This window comes from Takifugu rubripes, chromosome 5 (assembly GCF_901000725.2).
Source record: "Takifugu rubripes chromosome 5, fTakRub1.2, whole genome shotgun sequence".
In the NCBI taxonomy this organism is placed as follows: Eukaryota; Metazoa; Chordata; class Actinopteri; order Tetraodontiformes; family Tetraodontidae; genus Takifugu; species Takifugu rubripes.
Genome location: NC_042289.1, coordinates 13,074,034 through 13,096,137, shown reverse-complemented (window position 1 = coordinate 13,096,137; position 22,104 = coordinate 13,074,034). Strand labels below are relative to the sequence as shown.

At 47.1% G+C, this 22,104-nt stretch overlaps 3 protein-coding genes across 8 annotated transcripts; 2 read left to right on the top strand and 1 right to left on the bottom strand.

Annotated features, from left to right (window-relative positions):
- Nucleotides 1-108: 108 nt before the first annotated feature.
- mfsd11 (major facilitator superfamily domain containing 11) lies at nt 109-6,187 on the top strand. Of its 2 annotated transcripts, none has more exons than XM_029836401.1 (14): nt 109-667; nt 1,040-1,186; nt 1,269-1,324; nt 1,503-1,610; nt 1,685-1,764; nt 1,842-1,938; nt 2,023-2,081; nt 2,288-2,450; nt 2,839-2,981; nt 3,077-3,142; nt 3,221-3,346; nt 3,627-3,801; nt 4,162-4,297; nt 4,372-6,187. In XM_029836401.1, exons 2-14 carry the CDS (start codon nt 1,091-1,093, stop codon nt 4,531-4,533), a joined length of 1,467 nt encoding a protein of 488 aa, XP_029692261.1. In that variant the 5' UTR covers nt 109-667; nt 1,040-1,090; the 3' UTR covers nt 4,534-6,187. The 2 variants fall into 2 exon arrangements, with proteins under 2 accessions (XP_029692261.1, XP_003976433.1); XM_003976384.3 differs by having other exon boundaries at nt 119-667; nt 2,938-2,981.
- Nucleotides 6,188-6,862: 675 nt separating this feature from the next.
- On the top strand, nt 6,863-13,451 carry LOC105418268 (glutamine-rich protein 2). 4 transcript variants are annotated; one of them, XM_029836398.1, is made up of 17 exons: nt 6,863-6,910; nt 7,160-7,453; nt 9,187-9,267; nt 9,467-9,544; nt 9,662-9,769; nt 10,480-10,906; nt 11,011-11,096; nt 11,188-11,310; nt 11,406-11,474; nt 11,568-11,726; nt 11,795-11,913; nt 11,992-12,057; nt 12,200-12,301; nt 12,424-12,565; nt 12,693-12,804; nt 12,887-13,006; nt 13,101-13,451. In XM_029836398.1, the coding sequence occupies exons 1-17, from the start codon at nt 6,896-6,898 to the stop codon at nt 13,223-13,225; spliced, it is 2,226 nt and encodes a 741-aa protein (XP_029692258.1). In that variant the 5' UTR covers nt 6,863-6,895; the 3' UTR covers nt 13,226-13,451. The 4 variants fall into 4 exon arrangements, with proteins under 4 accessions (XP_029692258.1, XP_029692260.1, XP_029692257.1 ...); XM_029836400.1 differs by lacking the exon at nt 6,863-6,910 and adding an exon at nt 6,917-7,046; XM_029836397.1 differs by lacking the exon at nt 6,863-6,910 and having other exon boundaries at nt 6,917-7,453.
- An 899-nt stretch (nt 13,452-14,350) lies between these two features.
- Nucleotides 14,351-22,070, bottom strand: ubald2 (UBA-like domain containing 2). Of its 2 annotated transcripts, none has more exons than XM_003976383.3 (3): nt 21,836-22,070; nt 18,877-18,933; nt 14,351-17,400 (listed from the first exon to the last, which is right to left on the bottom strand). In XM_003976383.3, the coding sequence occupies exons 1-3, from the start codon at nt 21,953-21,955 to the stop codon at nt 17,047-17,049; spliced, it is 531 nt and encodes a 176-aa protein (XP_003976432.1). In that variant the 5' UTR covers nt 21,956-22,070; the 3' UTR covers nt 14,351-17,046. The 2 variants fall into 2 exon arrangements, with proteins under 2 accessions (XP_003976432.1, XP_011615612.1); XM_011617310.2 differs by lacking the exon at nt 21,836-22,070 and adding an exon at nt 19,182-19,890.
- Nucleotides 22,071-22,104: the final 34 nt, after the last annotated feature.

Below are 22,104 nucleotides of genomic sequence, written 5' to 3'. Positions count from 1 at the left end.
TTCTACATTTTTTAGGGTGGTTCTTCAGCACTGCCACCAACTGGTTAATATGTGCACGTCACCTGTATTAATCGATGCTATTGAAATATTTAATGATTACTATTGTCTATGTCTCCTAGATGCATTACTTGGAACACGATTAACGGCCAACTATGGTTTAATTTGTTTCCACGCTTTATTAAAAAGTACTACGTTTTTATTGTAGATTGCGGAAGTGAGAGATGGCTGAACGCCCAGTTTCCACCCGGATGTTGCCTATGAAAACGATTTTACAGTTAAAAACTGATTTGTCTTTAAGTCACAGAAGAGTGTCACCAAAAGACGGGATATTTTGAAACCATTAAAGGTTCGGGTTTAAGCTCATTATTTGGAGCGAATCATGCATTGGATACCAGTGCTAACATGCTAACGTACAGCGTCACCAGTGTCAGCTGACCGCTTCACATGACAGTCCTGTTTGGATGAAGGCACTTCCGGGTTCCCTATGCTATCAACGCTCTCCAGAAACTGGTCCGCTTGACGAAAACCATAATGTTTGTTAGAATGAGCCAGGGAAAATCGAATTAATTAGCTACGGATATCAGTCGTTCGAATCATGCTGCTTAGAAAACACTGAGCCGGCATATCGAGAGGTGCACAGATTTGCTGAATAGCTTCAACATAGTTGGTGAGTGTGCTTTTTCCCCCAGTTTGTTTTAAGGGTGGTTACAAATACAAAAGTCACAGCAGTGTCTTATGAATAACGTCTATTAAAGATATTAATAACGATTATTTCTAACAACGGATTTTTTAAATTACAAGATCCCGCACTATCAATTCCAAACACCAATCAAACGAGGGTTTTACTTCAATAATTTCTGAATGGTTTAACACCGATAACGTTATTAAAATACATATAATAAGCTTTCCTTCTGCTAGCTGTGGACTCTATGTAGAGGCAAATGTTTTAGATAGGAAGAGAAAAGTCTTTTTCTCCTGCCTCCTGCTGAATGACTGTGGCTTTGGATATCTCACACACTCCTTCTGCTTCTAATTCCAGATGTGCTGTGTTCTGCTGTAAATTCTTGGGTTCACTAAGAAATTTGCAAAAATGAAACCGGAAGGGAAGAAGTTCTTAAACATCATCATATTAGGCTTCAGTTTTATGTTTTTGTTTACGGCCTTTCAAACATGTGGCAATATAGAGGTAAGTTTACTCCAACATGTCCTGGATCGACTCCACAAACCTTCAGATTCGACACACAAGTGGTTGTTCTGTGTCTTTTCAGCAAACGGTTATAAAGAGCTTCAACAGCACCGAGTTCCATGGGAGTGGATACACGAGGTGAAGACTTCCTCACTCAAACACACTTACTTCTTTTACTTCTTTTGCTTTGCATATCCACAACATGTAATTTGTCAAAAATATTGATTTAAGAAGCAATAAAATTGGAGTAGAATGATTAAAATCTTAGTTAATCCACTTTGGTTTAAAAATGAAAGTAACTTACGTCCTGTTGTAGCATGTCCATCATCTATGGAGTTCTGTCAGCATTTAGCCTGGTGGCACCGGTGGTGGTGACGGTCATCGGACCACAACTGTCAATGTTCTTCAGTGGTCTTATGTACAGGTAAAACGGAGACTTGCACATTTCCATTTTAGACAAATTCAAACCCTTAATGGCTTTGTTGTGTTTGTATTTAGCTGCTACATCGCTATGTTCATTTATCCGTATACATGGAGCTTTTATGCAGCATCTGTGCTGGTTGGATTAGGAGCAGCAGGTACGGGGAGATTGCTGTTTTAATTGGTAAATATGCCTCTCCTCTTTTGATGACAGTGTTTTTTGCATGTGTTTCAGTCTTGTGGACGGCTCAAGGAAATGTGCTTACCATCAACTCGACCGATAACACCATCGGAAGAAACAGCGGCATATTTTGGGCAATTTTCCAACTAAGGTGAACCTGCAGCAACTGAAGCACCCAACTTTTGTGGGAGGAGATCGTTATTCTTATTTCTGAATATCTTCTGTCTGTCTACAGTGTGTTTTTTGGAAACCTTTATATTTACTGTGCCTGGCATGGACATGTTCATATAACAGGTAAGAGGAAAAAGTGCATTGATAACAACATTTACCTTTTGATTTATTTATAATAATGAAGCATTTCAAGTTATTGTGTCAGCTACATGTGTTTTGTCCTCCATCGGCCAAATGGTCCCCTCGTGTAATGACATTTGTTAAAGTCCGCTTCTAATGGGGACCTACCAAAAGAATGTGTTGTTTTAAGACTCTGACTCATGTTTCAGACAAGGACCGTCAGACAGTGTTCATCTCTCTCACTGTGATCAGTCTGGTTGGCTGCTTCCTCTTGTTCCTCATTCGAAAGCCTGACCCTGAGCCAGCCCCCTCCGAGGCCTCCCAGGCCCTGCTGCAGTCTGAGCAGACTGACTCCATGGACAGCACTACGAGGTGAGTGCTAACCATATTCCCGTGAGCCTGGCTTCATCTGGAATTCTCTAACTCAACCAGAATACAGAAAAAAGAGGAAAAAGCACCACCCTGGTTCGTGTCTTCTTCCCAGAAGTATCTGAGTGCTGCTGCTGTTCCTTTGAATCTGTGTGCGATTGCTGCTGAGCTCAGCACACACTGGAAGTGAATGAATAGCTCGAGCCCACCTCCATCCAAAGCTCTAAAGTCATTAGATAAAAGTGTGAACCTCTTGGAATGCTTCTGGTCATCCCGCCTCCAGCAGATATTTATTTCACTGGAGCATTCCAGCAGCAGACGGGTGACCTTTAACTGTAATCTTCTCCTCATTTCTTTTCTCAAAACTGCTGTGATACCGTTGCCATGGCAGCCAATTCCAGGTCAGGTGGAAGTTAGGGGCCAGAGATTGTGGAACTGTTGAGTTCTTAAGAACCAAAGGTCAGCATCATAACGTTAGTTTTCTCCACAGCTCACCTCGTACGGCTCTTTGCTCACAAGCTGTGGATGCTTTCGGTAAGTTCACCGAGTTACACGTAACGACGAACACCTGACACAACAGAAGAGCCTCGCGTTAACGCCCCCCTGCTGTTTTTGTTTGAATATTCCAGTGAAAGCATGTAAAATATTTGTCACCAAAGAGATGTTGCTGCTGAGTTTCTCCATCGCATACACAGGTGGGTGTGCATGTTGTGGGCACAGCTCCCAAAAACAGGTGCAACGCGTCATTCCGATGTCTCTGTTGTCCCCGTCAGGGCTGGAGCTCACCTTTTACAGCGGGGTGTACGGGACGTGCATCGGAGCCATGACGGAGTTTGGCCACGATGCGAAGAGCCTGATCGGCATCTCTGGCATTTGCATCGGCGTGGGCGAGATTCTTGGTGAGTCACACGCGAAAAGATGGTAGAAAAGGACAGGAAATGCCCCGATCGGTCGTCCAGAGGCTGAAATAAACACTCCTAGCACAACACAGTAGGCTCGGAAAACAGTAGAACGCAGAAATGTCGGGAAGTTCTTGCCGTCTGGCTGGATAATGCAGTTCACACAGCCACCTGCTGCCTTTGCATTTCCTGTGCGTAACAATCCGCACAGCAGATGTGCGACACAGCTGGAACGCTGCCTCTGCTTTTGTCACGTCCGTCCTTTGATCTCTCTGACCAGGAGGGGGCGTTTTTGGCATGTTGAACAAGAGCAGCCGCTTCGGGAGGAATCCAGTGGTGCTGCTGGGCTTCATCACCCACTATGTTGCTTTTTATCTGATTTTCATCAACATTGCCAGCGACGCTCCGATAGCCCCCGAGGCTGGAACAGATCTGCAGGCCTACATCCAACCAAGGTAACAAGAGCTCTAAATGTAAAGCCACATTACCGGCTCAACTGGCTTGACCTACTACTCTGTTTCACCTATTGTTCTGTTTCAAACACAACACATGCAGACGGTCTTCACGAGTCTTTATATTCACCTAAATGTCACATTAACGTGGTCTGAGGAAGAAAAAATGTTCATTGTAATAGCTTACTACAGTATAAGATGAAAAATCTAGATTCAGGAGTTTATAATCTATATTTTTGAAACCAGATGACCAAACTTAAAATGAAAAGGGGAAAAACGAAAAGGTTTAAAGCCGTGTTTGCAAGCCTTCCCTCTGGTTATTGACGTCCCGTCTTTAACTGTGACTGGTGTGTTGTTGCCCAGTGTCAAGTTGGCGCTGTTCTGCAGCTTCTTGCTCGGTTTGGGTGACAGCTGCTTCAATACTCAGCTCCTCAGCATCGTGGGCTTCATGTTCCGGAACAACAGCGCTCCGGCCTTCGCCGTCTTCAGGTTCATACAGGTGAGTGTCGGACGGGAGTGTTGGTGAATGTCTGCTCATGTCCAGGTTCTTTAACTGTTGCCTTTTCCCTCCAGTCGATCATGGCTGCTGTGGCCTTCTTCTACAGTAACTATCTGCTGCTCCACTGGCAGCTGCTCATCCTGGTCGTGGCAGGTTTCTTCGGCTCCATAACCTTCTTTATGGCTGAGACATTGGCCCAGTCTATGAGACGAGAGTCGGACTACAACACCATCTGACGTGTGTCTCGTTTAACTATGGAACGTTCTACGGCTGAACAATTCAGCCAGATCATGATGACGATGATGATGATGATGGTGGTGGTGGTGAGGGTCTTTCTTGGTGACGGTGATGATGTTACCTCATTTTAAATACTCCCCCACCCTCGCACACAAATTTAAGAAAAACCTGAAAAAACATTGTACACTTCAAACTGACTGAAAGTGTGGTTTGCAAATGACATGATTGCACTTATAGTCCAAATCCTACGTTACACTATGAAGGTGTGGGTCACGAGCCCACCACACGTGCCTGTGTGAAAGATGCTGACTAATAATACTGAGTCTGTCACTGGTGAGACAGGTGTCAAAGGTCAAGCGGGTGATGGTCTCTGTTTCCTTCCTCGCAGACAGAAACCAGAAGTGCTCCATCTCATACAGTAAATACTTTCTCTTTGCACAGCAGTCAGCTGCGTCCTCTGAAACTTTAGTAGACATGAAGTTATATTTAGGAAGTTCTTCTGAAGATAGAATTGTTGGGACTGTGATTTGTGGAACCCAATGAGGCGTTGTTGGTTTGTGTCTTCATAATTGGAGCAGGTGGAGTAATAGAGGTCCAGTCTTGTGTCACTCGCATGCACAATATCATTTCAAACTCATACCATGTCTTTAAAATGCTGCCAAAACAAGCAGCTCCAGACGTCTGGGCACATGAATCAGTTGTTCTCCACTTCACGCTCCATTTTGTCCCACCTGTCCTGTCGATACTAATGTTTATAGTGTGTTCTGTGGGCGTAGGGTTAGAAACTGGTTTATTTGGATTGCATTATATTACTTAGGAATGAAGGGATATCTGATCATAAAAGATGCTTTTTTAAAATTACAATCAATGCTGTTTCCTTGATTCTGTTGTGATTAGGATGACCTGTGTCTTTACAACCCTCAAACTATTCCTTTATCAACATGTAACTGCATTTAACTGCATGTCACTAGTTTAGATACAGTTAAATTAGGATGTTTGACTTTTCTTTCCCTCAGTCTTGGCATGCACTTGGAACAGGGGTATTTTTTATCCCATAAAATACAAAGATCTTTATACACACATTTAATTTAAGGCAGCATGACCACTTAAATGGTCTTGCTGGCACTCAGAGCATCAATATTCATGTATATAGGTATGTGTTGCACTCAGAACATAAGCTGACCAGACGGCAAAACTTTGGGCCCCAATATTTAACCTCCTGACAAAGTAGTTAGTGTATCTAATTCCTCTAATTCATCTTTTTAGTTACGGCTGTTGTTGCACAGTGAGTGAGATCACCCTCAACCCATTCATATAATTGATGCCAAATCGGCAAAATGTTTCTGACACGGGCCTTAAGAATCATTTTACTTCCCCGCAGCTGAATTTCAGAATGTGAAATGCCAACAGTACTAACATATAGCTTAAATGTCGTATTTTTTTTTGTTCAGTAATCTTTTGCGCAGGTTATTTTACTGTTTAGTGATGAGGGATTATGTTTTCTCAGGTTTGGTTTCATGTATGAAGTCTAGAGTAGACGATAATAAGGGAAATGCTGTCAAGGAGATATTGTACTTGAATGTTTTACTAAAGAACGACATCCAAACATTTTTTTGCAGTTTATTATCAATTAAAAAATGCTATTTTGATCATTCTTCAAGTCGTTTTTCTTCCTAAAACGTTCCTTTTACTTGGACAAGAGCTGTCACCTGATCAAGATTGTGAGATATTGATTAAAATGTCTAAAAACATCCACAGATTTAGACACGTACTGAGGTGTGTGACACAAAAAGCCATATTAATAAACTAGAAAGATAAAACCACAGCAAATATGATCTGTGCAGTAACGAATACTTATAACTCGCATTCATTATTAAAGTCGGTACACACATGCACTATTATTATTGTTGTTATTAATAAACGGTAAATAATAGTTTACAAGTTGTTTGAATTGTTATAGAAGGGGAAAAACACGTATATTTTGTCCGTGAACGCAGCATGGTTGCCACTGGTTGCCTAGTGACCGTTAACGCTCAGTTTACTCCAATGTGGGAATCCGGGAAGCGAAGTCTCGTGAAGTGCCGGCTCGTGAGGAATACTACATCCGGTCACGTGATCCTTGACCCTTTTAAAAACCGGAAAATATCGGGTTTTACTCTAGAGAAATATGAAAGAGTGTACAAAAATATGCACATAATTTATTATGTTGCGTTTTATAAAGCTTTTACTAAAACGGAAGTTGTTTACTTTGGATTCGAGTTCAGTAAACGTCTTATTTTGAATGCGAGTCTTCAGTTTCCCGGTAAATCCGTGAGGTATGACGCTGCTTTTCTATCTTTTTTTTAAAACTTCCAACCCTCGATGTTACATCCACCGGTGGGGTTGCCGTCCTACCTTCATTACATAGTCAACAAAAATGCGAAAACTATTTTTATTCCTGTAAACCTTTACTGCTGAGCTAGACAGTTTGTTAGCCGGAGTGTGTACAGTATGCGAGGCTCAGTTTTCAGAGGTTAGCTGAGGTTAGCTTAACTGTAAATTAATGCTGATTTCACCCATAGAAGCAGAATGTCGGACGACATCAGCTTATATGACCTGTTAAATGTATCCATCGGCACTCCTCAGGTGGGAGCTGTCAACTTCAGCGCCCTGCACGCCCTTCTGCACGCCGTCCTGAAGCAGCTGGACATCCAGCAGGTCAAGATCCGGTGGAGGAGCCCCGCTCCCGGCGACGGGCAGCCCGATGCTCTGGTGGAGGTGACGGGCCGCCAGGCAGGGCCAGGCCGGTGCAATGATGAGGTCCAGCCCGGCACCGAGCAGCAGGAGGGGATAGAGGTTTCTTCATCCTCCGGCCGAGCAGCGGACCTCCAGATGAGCCTCCTGCCCCGCGTCCAGAGCTGTGAGGAGGACGTGTCCAAGGTGAGAGGAGACATCCGTCCGTTTAACAGTCCCTCCATGATCCCATCAAGTCTACCAACTAATATAATGGATATTAAGCCATGCAGTGTTTTTCTAATCCCTCTGTTTTAAACCTAGAGGAGCGGTAAAAGCCCTATTCTAAGGTTTGGGGCGGTCACAGTCAGTGAAATTGGCCCTTTCAATCACAACCGGGGTTTTAATTTTTTCAGACAACATCGGATTTCTATCTAGGAATTTATACTACCTCCTAATTTGACTTATCTGGCACCGCATTTTTAATGAATCTGTCCTGGATGAATGACATTTACTTCAGTATCAGATTGAAAGGGGCCCCTGAGTCTGGCCTAGCAGTGTATTCTTATTCTTTTCTGGCGGGCGGCGGCGAGCATTTCAGCGGTGTGTTTAAGCCGTTGCTGACAGAGCGGAGGACAAAAGGAGACGGGCGCCACCCTGACATCTCAAATGACCTCTGCGTGTCTATTCAAGTTTCTGTCAGGTCATTTACAACAACTCAGACTCCCAGGAAGAGGTGAATAGCAGTCTTTAATTTAAGATACTGAACGTATCAGATGGGTGGATGAGATCCGATGGCGTCTAAGAGGCAGGTGTTTATTGACTAAACTGCCACGTTGCTCCCGATCTCAGCTCTGGGCCGGGTCAGGGTTAATTAGTCCCATGCAGAGATGACTCTGGTTGTCAGGCGATCAATGGCCCTCAGGTGAAAAGTAGGACATCGGGCAGGTGCAGGTGATGCTGTGTCTTTCAGGAGAGCATGTGAATCATTCATGCCTGCTGCGGGCATCACTGGGGTCACCTGGAACATCCTGCAGTCTAACCACGCTTAACTTTGATCAGGTGACCTGGGCTGTCCGTCCCTCGGAGCCTGTCGGGACACAGTTGGACGCATGACACACGTCAGAGGTTCATTGTCCACTTATTAACTTTTTAAAGGGGCAAAGTGCCACAACAATTGGATCCAGTTAATGGCTAACATTCAAGTTTGTTCTGGTTCCGTTTGTCTGATGGATGGGTTCTACTCTTTTCACTGTAATTCTACTCTGTCCCCATTTTCATCGGAGCTGAACTTATTATCTAACGAGAGATAAAACTATTTCCATGCTGTAACTCTGAGAGCGTCCTTTTAAACTTTTAACGGAATCTCGGCTGAACTGACTAAATATTTAGGGCTTTATCCATCATCCACTTTATAACGAGAGAGCTGCTGTTGTTTCCTAACCAAGGAAATAATATCTTATATAATAACTTTTTTATCAGTAATAAAAACGAACTGGTCCAGATGAACCCACAGGTGTGAGTGGAGGGTGTGATTTCACTCATTAACCATCTGTTAGTCATTGAGGAGCTGTGGGGGGGCGCTGCTCGTCGCTGCATCATTTCATGCCTGGACACATTCGACGCAAGTTAAACAGCAGCTCAGAAACGGCTCAGGAATGTCCTTTGTTTCGGCACACACACACACACACACACACACACACACACACACACACACACACACACACACAAGCATCCTAATTCTCAAAGCACAAATTCAAGTTGTTTGCTCTGCCAGGACCTCAAAGAGGTCACGGGAAGTTTAGGTGACCTGGTTGAGGCCGGGATTATTTCTCAGCTGTAAACACGAAACATTCTTTCGGCTTTAGCGTAACTCTCTCTCCGATCCGTGAGAACATCCGTGTTCCCAGATCAGTCAGATCAGTTGTGTGTTGTTGTAGGCCTTGAACCTCCTCCAGCATCTCCAAGACCAGAGTGAAAGTCTGAAGGAAGAAATGAAGCAGCTTCACCATCAGCAAAAGGTGAAACTTTCTTTTTTTTAAGTCTGCAAAACCTTTAATTGGATAAAAGAGAAATGAAACATTTCTGGCTCTGTTGAGGCTAATTTTGCATTCACCACTTCCTGCAACACGGAGCTCATTTTGAATAAAGAATCTGGTTCATTGGGAGCCTTTAAAGGCTATTAAAACTGATAAAAACCTTCTCTTCTTGCCTGTCCAGATGGCAGAAGTGCAGGCAGAGGAGGCGTCTGCTGCAGAGAAGTGCTGCCTGCGTGTGGACACGCTGGAGGAAACTGTGGTGAGTTTGAAGTTACACCTGCATGTGTTTTATTTTCCTGTTCCACGAGTTAAAGCCCTGTTACAGTTGCCTGGCTTCCACAGTCGTGTGTGTTGTGTTTTGTGGCCGCTGGGACAGAGGTCGCTGGCCCGCGTGGTCCAGAGGTGCCCCAAAGCGGAGCAGCTGGGTCAGTGCGTGACCTGGGAGGACATGCAGTCAGCTCTGCTCAGTGAAAACCTGCAGCAGGTAAGATGAGGATGGACCTCAGCACTGCTGGTGGAACAGGTTCACGCTCTGTCTCAGAACCATACTCACGCACGCACTCGTGAAAATCCTGCAGTTAGTTGGTGCCATGATGCTCAAACACGTCCAGAGATGAAGTGTTAGGTACGAGTCCTTATTACCGGCTGGTTTAGATCACTCATATAATGGTGATTTGCTGTTAGATGGTTATTAAATCGACTTAGACGCTCAATAATGTTCAGGACAGGAAATAAATGGCATTTCTTGATCGTGACCAGCAGGGGGCGATGGCACCTGTTTCTACACCAGGATTGAATGTAAATTCTGATTAAATAGACAATTATTCATCCCTTTCCTCAGTTAACTGGTCTCCATCTCCGCTTTAAAGTTTTGTGCAGTAAACATGTCATTTGTAATTCATGAAATATGTTGTAATTTGTATACAAGAGCATTTAAAGGATATCATTTCCTCTAAATAACCTGTCTGTCTCAGATAAATCATAAAGGCACATGCAAACCATATTTTTTTTTTCACAAATCTGAACATTTGCTGTCAGCAATTCAATTCAGATTTTTATATAAAGCCTATTATAGCTGATCTTTTCTATTTTGATAAAAGCTCACTTGTGTTACTTTCTAACTATCCATTCCCTGAGAAATATCAAGAGACAGTCAAACTGTATTAATCCATCCAGAACGTGTCTCTTTTACAGGAGCCTCTAATCTCTGAAGCTGTTGATCCTCCCAAAGACAAAGCGTTCAGCAGAAATGTCAGCGCCTTGAAGACGACTCCTCCTCGGAGCAGCTCACCAGCTGCCTCTTCTTCTGCAGAAGCCTCTGGAGAGACATTGATTCTCCAGGAAACGACGGTGGCTGCAGAAGCTTTAGACGCTCCTGCAGACCAGTCAGACCAGTCAGAAACTCTGCAGCAGACGACAGCAGAGCAGCAGCCTCCAGGGTTGGATCTGCTGGGGGTAACCGGAGGCCCGGAGCGTTACCTGGAGGCCGTGGAAGCGCTGAGGGACATCAGCAAACTAAGGGAGAAGTTCGGCAAACTGCAAGCTCGTGTTGTGGAACTGGAAGAAGGAAAATTGGACCAGTCACAGCTGACACGCGTCACAGAGCTCATCACTAACAAAGGTAGCACCTTGTAACCGTTCTGTAAGAGCTACATTTACATGAGACGCTTGAATCCACACTGTCCAGATCTATGTTGATGATTTGATGTTGTGTTGTTCATCTAGAATTTCAGGATTCATCAAATAACCTGATGAATCAACTGAGCCAGCAGAAATCTTTAATAGAGAACCTGAGCAGTGATCAAGAAAAGGTGTCGGCATGCGTCGTAGCTGGGAGGATATGGAACATTTGGATACCACCGCCTGTTCATATTTTAATCTTTATTGGTGTGACCTCCTCAGAACATGCAACTGGTCAACGACGTGCAGGCAGCATTCCTGCACCTTCGAGCTGAGTGTGAGAAACTTCACCAGTGCAACAGAAATCTGCAGGAGGAGAACAGAGAGAAACAGACTCACATTCAGGTACAGGGTGGACGAACCGCTGTCAGCCTCTCCCCACGTTGCTCCTTTGTGGAGTTTGCCAAGATAAATGGTGATGACACGCTTTTCTTTTACAGGAATTGTTGAAGACACTGGAAGAACTTGAGGAAAAGAAGGCAGACAAACAGATGGTGGACAGGGAAATTGTGAGGGGCTTCTTCTACTTTCATTCATAGAGGAGTGCAGACATGTATCAGGGAGGATGTAAGTTTCTTCTCCGCCTCCTGCTTCTTCTTCAGAAAGCAGAAAAATCTGCCCTGGAGAGCAAAGTCAGTCACCTGCAGTTGGATTCTGAGCAGCTGAGCACCATGTTAAAGGAGCTTCTGAACAAGGTGGCAGGCCAGGAGCAGGACTGGCACAGGGTCATCGCCAGGCTCTCCGCTGAGATGGACTCTAAGGTAAATAGTGTTCAGACGTGAGAGTGTGAACCGCGACACAGAGGTGTTGACCCCTGACGCGTCCGTAGCTGAACAGGATTGAGTTGGACTCAGTGAAGAAGCAGCTGGAGAACCGATGGAAGAACATCAACGAGAAGCTGCAGCCTCAGGAAGGTCTGGAGAGCGACGATGCTGCTGCGTTAAGAAAGTACGTTTCGACATGGAGGGAAAGGTCCCTTTTGGTGTCCACACAGCTGTACAAAAGGGGTATTTGTGTTGATTCCAGACAGCTGGTGGACAGATTTAACTGCCTCTCCTGTGACCGACCCATTGTCAAGTATACGCACACACAGTGAGTCAGCATCACAACTGTGAATATTTAATATGTTGATTAGATTTGAGCACTGGGCACGTACAGGAAGTTCATGATGCTACTCTGTGTATTTATTTTTCTCCGTTTTGTGCACTCATTTCTTTTCCTTGGCACGTTAAAGGCACTTAATGCGGCTGCCTTCCACTCCTGGCTTCCCTGCACACAAGCCCATCAGGCCTTTTACCGTTTACGCCCTGGAGCAGTTTCGGCAGCATTACAGGAGGTGAGATCCCGGATGACCTGTGACTACCAGCAGGTGGCGCAAGTGCCCCAGAAAAAGCCCTAAGACGAGGCCCCAACAGTTACAGATTACTCTTTCCTCTCTCCTCACCGTGTGATGGGCAGCGAGCGCTTCGCCGGGCTCGCCGACTACAGCCACATGACCGTGTCGCGGAACTGTGGCGGCAGCCACACGGTGAACTCGGCCAGTCAGCGTCGGCAGCCTGCGAAGCACTGCGCACACGCCGAGGTTGACCTCATGGTTCAGGTCTGACGCCGTCCCTCCATCTTTGATTCTGATAATAAAGTCCGCAAATTAGAACAGCGTGACTCTGACTCATTTATCTGTTATTAAATAATTGGTGAAAACTGGATTTTGTGTGTATTGACGCCAGTCGGAGGAGGTTGACATCGTCGGCCTCGACGGGCACATTTACAAAGGCCGCCTGAGTGCACCATCAGTGAGGAACACAGAAATAAGGCTACCAACAATCTCCACCAAAGACGGTAAATGTGATGCATTCCAACCGATGTACTCAAATAGAACCTTAACCTCTGTTGTTAATCTTCAGCACTTTAATGGCTGCAGGTTTGTGCAGAACTAAAGACAAAGTAATGCACAGAAAACCCGCCTCACCTCCAGAGATGGCACAGGGGGCTCCGGCTCAGCACCCTCACAGTGCCAAAAGTGCTCGGTGCAGCCACTCAGGTGAGTCAACCAGCCATTCATAGGAATCCCCGGTTCTTTTCCTCACGACCAGCCTCAACCATCTGAGACTGACAGCCCTCCCCCTTCTGTCCAGCCTCGAGCAGCTCCAGCAGGGACTGGCCTGTCTCAGCTCTGGGCTGCACCTCTCACACCTCCTTCACTCAGGCTCCTGCAGACGCTGAGATAAAGACTCAGCCCGACGAGCCTCCGGACCTGTAGGGGGCGCTCGTGAGCACCACACTGTTTTTATTTCAGCTCAGAAGGTAACATGTTTCAGTTCACTCTGTTAATGCCCCATCAGAAATAGATATGTTGGAAATAAAATCCATTTAAATTCCATCGCTTCTTATCACCCAAGAGAATGTTCCCTATTAGTCTCTGAGAGGAAATGTGGCCATTACAGGTAGTTGTTGCTGTGTAATCTGGTATAAAAGAGCTGAACACATCTGTTCATGAGTGGGGCAAATATGTCAGTGGCTTCCTTCTCAGATGGGCACTAACCAGCCTCAGAACTCTGTTTCCTGCTGCTATTACCAAATAGTTCCCATGTGTAAACACTTTCCACACAGAGGAAGGAGGAGTCTCGGAGGAGTTCTGTTATGAAACACACATCGGTGCAACCTTGGTGTCACAGAGGCCAACAGTTCCTCCTTTCATTACAAAACACTTGACTGTATCTGTCTGTGGACGGAGACATCCAGTCCTTCAAAAGCCTGTGAGCTGTTTCCTTTAACTGTCAGCACTGTGGCAGGAGGTGAAGAGTCCGACGTTGCATCACTAAGCAGAACTCGTCAGAACTCACAGGGGAAGTGCACATCCTGTTCACAGAACTTCAGGCTGAGGGCAGGAAAGACCCGTTGATGAGTAAAGATGAAAGCGGGACTGAGGAGGTGGGTTAGTGTACGCCAAATTGGGCTGCATCCTGTTATAGACGCTTTCATCTCATCTGCCTGACAGTTTCAGATTCCTGTGCAGATCAACGGTCCGGGCAGCTTTTTGAGTCAGTCTGTAGTAAAACGCATTGTTGGGGCACCGAATCTGACACATGTGAGCGTGATGATCAAGACCAGGACACTTTATGACGTGCAGGAAATGGAGACTGAAAGATTGTTTTGCTTTCTTTAATCTCATGTGAAGTTTCTCTACAACTGTGTTGTGTTCCGTGCTGAATAGCAGCAGTGAACCTCCCTTTACTGTCCGTCCGGCTGAGACCTCAGCAGCTGGACAACACCGGCCCAGTTTGCTCTTTTGCTTCGTCCACATCTTCCCAACATCTCCAGCCTCATTGCTCCGTCTGTGGGAACTCCACGTTCAGCTGTAAGGATCAACGCCACCACAGCAGGCAGCAGATCATACCTTCTTTTATTAAACATATAAATACAAATTGCAACAGTGGAAATGAACACAAAGTACTTCAGAAAACTATAAAAAAAAGAGCCACGGATTAGAACAAAGTGAAATTCTGGGGGAGAAAACACCACCAACCACTCGGTGAGACAAAATGAAGCGGTGGTAACGAAAACGCCGCCGTGGTCTGAGGGTCAGCAGCGTGTCCGAGACATGAAGTGACCCTAAATGAACGATGGGTCCATCACTGAGTGGAGCAGGCAGGGCAGCACAGACCCTTCAGGTCAACATAAACACCCCTTTTGGATTCATCGAACTCTGGAAACGCCTGTTGAACTGAACGCTGTCTGAAATTATGGTCAGAGAATCCGATTTTCTACCTTCAACCCAACATGTAGCACAATACAAACATCAAGGGAGCAGAGTTCTAGAAATTGTGCTCAAGAACATTTCTTGAGTAAAGATGTTTTCCACCACTGGAGGTAGTACAGAAAAGAAAAAAAAGAGCCAACTCTTTGTAAATGATCATCAGACATTTAAATACTCGATGTCCTTTTCTAAAAAGTAAAACTGCTGCTACTTTTAATCAAATGTGACGATCTGCAGCTTCTATTCATCTTCCATCATTATGGGTCAATGTTGCTCAAGCTCTCGTGGGTCCTGGTACCAGAACAGAGGTGCTGACCGGACCGCGGGCGTTCTCGCCGCCGCGCTGCTGTGCGGACGATGACGGAGAGCGTCGCAGTGGGACGTTAGGCACTTTTGAAATCAATACTGAAACAGCCAGGACAACTGAAGCTTTGCGACTCTCATACTGTGCAAAAAGAAAGGAAAACCCAACAGAAACATATTCCGATATATAAAAAAGTGAGTGTACATGTTATTGGTATTGCATAAACTACAGCACGTTCCTTTGACTACCAGCAGAAAAGACTTGTTTTCTCTGTGAACAGATGGATTTTTATTTTCATCCTCGTATTAGATTTTGTCACAATCTGCCCAGCTCCTCGGAACCTCGTTATCACTTTAATAACAAATCTGCCGGGGAGTCAGAGTGCGCACGTCTCACGCACGATTAAAGTGAGCGAGTGTGAAAAAGACATCACACAGGAACAGCCGATTGTCTTGTTTGACGCTGTAAAAACCTGTTGTCTGCCTCCTGTCGCCCCCGACGTCGACATTGTTCTCGTGAAGTTGCCGTTTCAGTCACGCCGCGACACGACGACACCTTCGGCGACGCGAGCGAGGTCCGATCTGAGGTTTGTGCGGATCGGTATCGGGGCAGACGCGGGGCTCCGCTGTGGATCCTCCTGCAGCAGTTTGAACTTGTCTGAACCGTCTGATCTTGTCCGTGTCTGCAGCAGAGAATACATTCGCGCCAGGGGCCTCTCCCAGTCAGACCGACGGAGGTAGGAGTGTTGAGTGTCTGGATGGTTGTGTGGAAAATCACTGAGTCGCCCCCCCCCCACTGCTAACAACTGTAAAAAATGAAGCACCCGATTAACGTGCGCCCTGTTGATTGATCCACAAAAAAAATGGCCTCAAACTACACCGGAAGTAGCTCCGCCCCTATCATCAGACCCTGGAATCCACTGAGAAACCAGCGGGATTAGAACGGTTGTCTTTGTTCCTCAGCCTCCTGTGCTGTGATTGGCTGGAACCACAACGAGGAGAACAATCGGATGACTGCCTTTCGAATTTAACAGTCAGAGTCAAAAATGGGCGACGTGGACGACGCGACTCCTCCGAACGATCGCCTCTCTCAACTCGGAACGTCTGTTCCACAGCCGCGACGGAACCAATAAGGGGAACGTGGAGGTTAACCTTTGCTTTAACTGCTTCCGACTTGAACCGGAGGAATCCCACTCAATTCCGGCTCCGTCACCCGCAGAATCATCCGTATTCTACATCCCGGACCGTCTCCTCCAGGCGGTGGGAGACGGTCACAAAAACGTCGCCATAATCCAGCAACTTAATCCAGCCGCCGCACATCAACCCATTCTCCCGTCAAACCATCGGCTCCTTTCCAGCACTTCCTAGAATCCTCAGACGCCCCCAACAAAAACAGAAAAACACTGCGTTGTGATATTTAACCTGTTTCCTGAGTTACAGCAGAAACACCGTTTTATAACAAAATACAAAACTAATAAAAGAGAGAATAAAAAAAAAAAATCAGCAGACAGAAAATTTCGATTTTGATTCAACGTTCAGACGAGCAGAAAGTGTCATTTGTTGTTTTTCCGACGCTCGGATCTCAGATTAGTGTCGACGCGGAGCTTTGGAGTTCCAGTGGGAGGAGCTTGTTTTTGTGGCTGCCGATCAAACTCCACCTTAAGGCCACGGCGCCGAGGTGCGTCCACGATCCCCGGCGAAGCCGTCGCTCGTTATCTGTTATTGCTGACTTCCACCCACATTATCCGTGGAGCCTGCGAGCGTTTCTGGGGCGGATGGCGTGACTCCTCCCCCCGGAGCGACGATGATGAAGCAGTTTTTTAGAGACTCTGAAGTCTGTCGCGTGTGAACTTGCGCTCTTCACTCAGAGATGCAAAAGTCTCCTCAGAGAAAAACTGTTCATGTTGACTTTAGAAAGAACGAGAACGAACCCCCCCCCCCCCCCCCCACACACACCAGATTTACTCCTCTACACCGGACCCAGCCCACCATCCTGGACGCCCCCTCCCCCCAGCTGAGTCTCATCTCTGGCCCTGGAGCGCCGACACAACGTGGGGCTGCTGAGAGCTGCCGGACTGAGACACGGGGGGCCACATGGGAGTCTGTTGCATGTGGTGGTGGAAGTGTTGGTGCATGTGATGGCTGGTGGGTGATGATGGGGGGAGCCAGGCGGGCTGGTGGTTGGGTGGAGAGGAAGCCCAGAAGGAACCAAAACCCGATGTGGAGGAGGGGGTCGGGGGCGAGCAGGCCATAGACACCTGCGAGGGGCCCGTGGCCGTGCCGGAGCTGCAGTCTGATGCCCTCAGCTTGGAGAACATGGTGATGGCGTCCGGGAAGTTGGGCGGCGTGGCGGGAGTGTTTCTGGGAGTGCACATCTGGGAAGGGGAGGCGAGCACAAGGACAAGTCAAAATCGGTTAGAAAAAAATAAAAACAGGTTCTGAAAGTCTGTTGAGCTGCTACAGGACGGCAACACCAGAACATTCTCCACTCAGAAACCCGGGGTTCACATCCAGGTTTGCCCAAAGGCACTGCGACCATGCGCCCAACGTCTCGGCCCCGACATCTTGAGACACTTCTGCTGGATGAAGCCTCCAGACTCCACTTGTTATTTTAAAACAGCTCGCTCTTACTTGTGTACATTAAATTCTAAGTCATCTGCTCACAGGTGTTCTGGCAGGACGCGACTGGCGGGTAAATGGCAAAAGTCCTCGTGCACAGAGATCAAGTAGCAGACAGAAATAGAGGTGTGTTCCCTCAGCTGTCCAGCAGGAATGATTCAAGTATTTACAACACACACACACACACCCACACCCACACCCACACCCACACCCACACACACACACACACACACACACACGTTTATGGGCTTCTAGGAAGAGGTCACTCAGAGTTATTACTACCATTATTAGTGTCTTGAAAGGTGAATCCTGTGTTATTGTTGTGAACGCGATAACAGTGCTCGTTTTTCCCGTTTGAGTCTGTGTGTACACAGCTGTCAAAACTCCGCTCACGCGTGGATCAGTGTCGTGGAACGCAAACACACACCGGTACTCCCGTCACACACGTGACCCTCATGCATTCAGAGCCAACAGTCAACGAGCCCCCGGGACTGGTTCTGTCAATATTTAAGCTCGTACGTAGAGAAACTCGTTCACATCAGGGCTTCTGTTGTTAACGGGGACCAGCTCTGACTCTGGAGGAGCACAGTCGATCCACAGATGTCACCCTGTGATGTCACCAATCTGCACAGTAACTAAGCTAATTAGCTAACAACAGCGTGAGGTGTCTCACGCTGTTGTTAGCTTCCTCGTGACACACCCCTCCAGTGTACACCTCAACTGCCACAACAGCTTCATACAAGAAGCAACACGGCTGAAGATCCTGGAGTTTCTGCCTACAAAGAATCCCAGGAGACGCAACACAATAATCAGTTAATTCGCTCAAACACACTCCTGTCAGGTGAGGCCTCCACATGAAGCAGGTAATGACAGTGTTGCAGATTAAACAGCAATTATGGCCGAGCACACCCTTCCTTATAACCACGATCTCTCTCTCTCTTAAACACACACAGACACACACACACACACACCTTCCGTGATGTGAAGTCTGGAGGCCAGAATTAGGCCTCAGGTTTACTAAGGACAGAACGTGAAAGCCTGATCAATTTCTGGGTTCCATGAAAACATCCTGATTATTCTTCTTAAGTCCTATTTTATTCTATTCTTCCATCTCTCTATATGTGGTTTTTTGACTCCACTATTGATTTCAAAAGGAGTCTGTGGCATCTCTGTCCAGAAGCTCACTGGACCAAAAGCCGCCGCTCGACCACGCGTGCTCCAGGTCGACTTACCATCTGGTGATGGTGGCCGGGGATGTTGGTCTCCTGAAAGAAGGAGCTTAAGGCCGTCTGCAGAGAGGGAGAGAGAGAGAAAAGAGACATCCCATCACTATCAGCTCACAGGTCAGCCAACACCAGCAGTCACATGAGCTCAGGGTTAAAACCATTATCTCCAGGGTCTGAAGACCACAGAAAAGCTGTTTCAGATAAGCTCCTGGCAGCGAGGCCACTTTAACCCTCAGCAAAGTCACCGTAACCACGTGCTGCTGCTATTTTCCTGCCGTTTCACCGAAGCCTCCTTAATTTCCTTCACTGACCTGACAACAGCCAATTAAAGTGGGACTCGTCATCACACCTGCTGAATCACCGTCTCAGTTAAATCTCTTTCATTAGCAGTTTAATGACCCCGCATGTGTCCATGTGTCCGGGCTTCCCCGTTGATCCAGCTTCCTCCGTTACGAAGCGGACGCAGCTCAGGATCGGGCGGCCCGTGTGCGAACACAGGAAAAATGTCAACAGCTCGTTCCAGGGAAAATAAGGAAGTGAGTCGACGTCTCGCATTGTTCTCGTCTGTTGTGAAGACAAAAGGACCCCGGTGACCTCAGAGAGGCCGATAAGGCGGCCGTCCTCAACAACAACAGCGTGATTCATGTTAACGGTGACAGGAAACGAGGAGGGTGATGTCATTGTTTACGGAAATATTTAACCGTCCCACTGTGCGAGTATGCGGATTTAATTCGATTACAACAATCCCGCTTGTCCGAAGGACGTTTCACAAGTCATTTCCTCTCGGGTGTTTCCTGTTTTCAAACACACGGCGGTCGGTGCCCCGGTGAATGAGCCAACGGAGCCAACGGTGACGTCTCCGTTATCTGTGCGTCCGCAGGAGAAACGCTTCGCCCCAGAAGAGCGGCGTCGTCTCGTCACATCAACGCAGCGTTCAGGATATTTACACGCTTCTTTCTGCTCGCCGTAGCCTCCATTTCCTCCACACTGGGGGCCTCTTCCTTTCCAACACTTGAATGAAAGCATCAACCCCCCCCCCCTGCATGCTCGAGCGCGGCCCCCGCCCCACCCCCACCGTGCGGTTGTTTGACAACAGCAGCGGCGGTGCAGGAATGTGCGCCGTACAACGTGCTGCACATATCAAAGCGGCGAAACACTCGGCTGTTGTTACGCGCAGCCCCGCCGCGTCCACGCCGCCGTCGGTGTGTGAACCGTCTGTTAGCGGTCACCTCGGGTTTCCTGCCAACGCACGAACGGGAGGAAAGTTGAGAGCGAAACCTACAACTGTCGGCCTCTGAGCCGGGGTCGCGAAGCCCCGGGGTGGATTTTTGGGAGTGCAGAAGTCGAACCCTGAATTTCTGGGTGCGTTTTTAATCCGGCAGTATTTAAATAGCAACTCGACTTTCGTGCGTTGGGACAGGAAACGCTTTTGGCACAAGTGGAAAATAAAACCAGGCCAGAGTTATGATACCGAAGTAAATAAATAACTTGTTTACTGCGAGTCCTCTGACAGACGGAAGCCAACACACACAAGAGCTCTTTATGCTCCAAATCTGAGCTCCAATGAGTCACTGATGTAATTAAGTTATTTACTGAAAACTCCATCGGCGTCTCAAATGGTGCTCGTTTGAAATCCTGCAGCCTTGTTGCCGTGTGACAGTAAAACCTAAATTATTCACACACGGTGGCGTCACCACAGGTGTGTCTCCCAGATCATCTGCAAATTCCTTTACATTACGTTACGTTCCTATCTAAACTGTATAGACTGTTTGTTTGCGGGCAAATATCTTGAGGACGTGATAAGAGTACAGATAAATGTCAAAGGGGGAGAGGACACGGCCGAGCGCCTCACAAGCTGGTAGAAGATTGACACCTTCGTACCAGGCACAGCTTAGCGTTGCGGTTCTACCAGTTTGCCTCCGTCAATGGTTCTGCAGTGTTCTGCAGCCCAGGTGAGGGAACAGTGACTCACTGCAGCAGCACAATAGTCTCCAGATACCTTAGTTACCCAACACGTTCTCCCTTAATGCTTCATTGTTTGAACACGAGAGAGGCAACAGAAACCATAGTTTGTTTGTTGTTGTTTTTTTTAAAAAAACAACAAGAACTTGAGGTGATAATAATCAAAACGGGGTTGGGGGCATTTGAAATGCAGTAGTTGTGAGATGTGGAAACACTTAAAGTGAACCAACTTGCAGCCATCTCACATTCAGCCAGACTCCTGCCTTAACAGGATGAAGTCAATCCCAGCAATCCTTGTTCCGTGTGAACCACCTGGCCCGGCTTTGGCCCGGCTGTGGCCACAAGAGAACCACCAGAAGTCCTTTTCACTGGTGAGAAGCCCCTGGATCTCTGGTGCCAGGAGCTCTTCGTGGAGGCCCTTAGCCCCACGGATGGGTGGTTTATCTAACCTAAATACGCTTCCATTCATGAAGGAAGTAGGAGGAAGCGTTTGTTGGTGTTTCTCTTATCTCTTCTGGCTTTGAGCCGTGCCTTATCACCTGTGAGTAAAGCATGATCGTGTTGTTAGTTCCCCTAAACGGGCCACGTCTGGACAAGATGGCATCGGTGTGATTCAGCTCTCCGCGTCCACACGCTGTTTGTTGTCATTGAAGGGCGTTAAACTGTAACTCAGCCGCCCATGTTGGGCAACCATAAACTTTTATGGGTGCAGACTGTCCTCACAGAGACGGGGGCTAGCGACAATTAGCCTGGGAATGACACCGTGGATTCCTGAGGAGAATGTAAACAAAACAGCCATTGAGTGGAACACCACGTCCTCACTGCTGTTAGCTTAGCTCGCGTTAGCCCCGACGAGCGCATGGCTGCGAGACCGGACGCCAAAAAACTCCAAAGTCAGAGAAAATCTGTTCGAATGCGCTCAGAGCACGAACACAACCCAGACAACGACCCCTCGCCCGGACAGTGGAGGAAGAGGCGCAAACGCCGCCGCCTCGCCACCTACCTCAAACTGCCAGTGGGCCGCTTGGAGGAGCTGCTTCGCTTGATCGGCGGCGCAACCGGCCGTCAAAACAAACTGGTTGATCATGACCTGATGCCGAAGTTCGTCCATGTTCACCGACATGACCGCTTTCTACTCGACGCGCAGTCGTTTCCAAGCCGAAAACGAAACCAACAAAGTGAGAATGTTGCTTCGGACCGAGTGCGTCCCGAGTCTCCTCCGCAGCGCTTCAGCAGCAACAATAATATTTTTATGTCATCACTAACAACAAA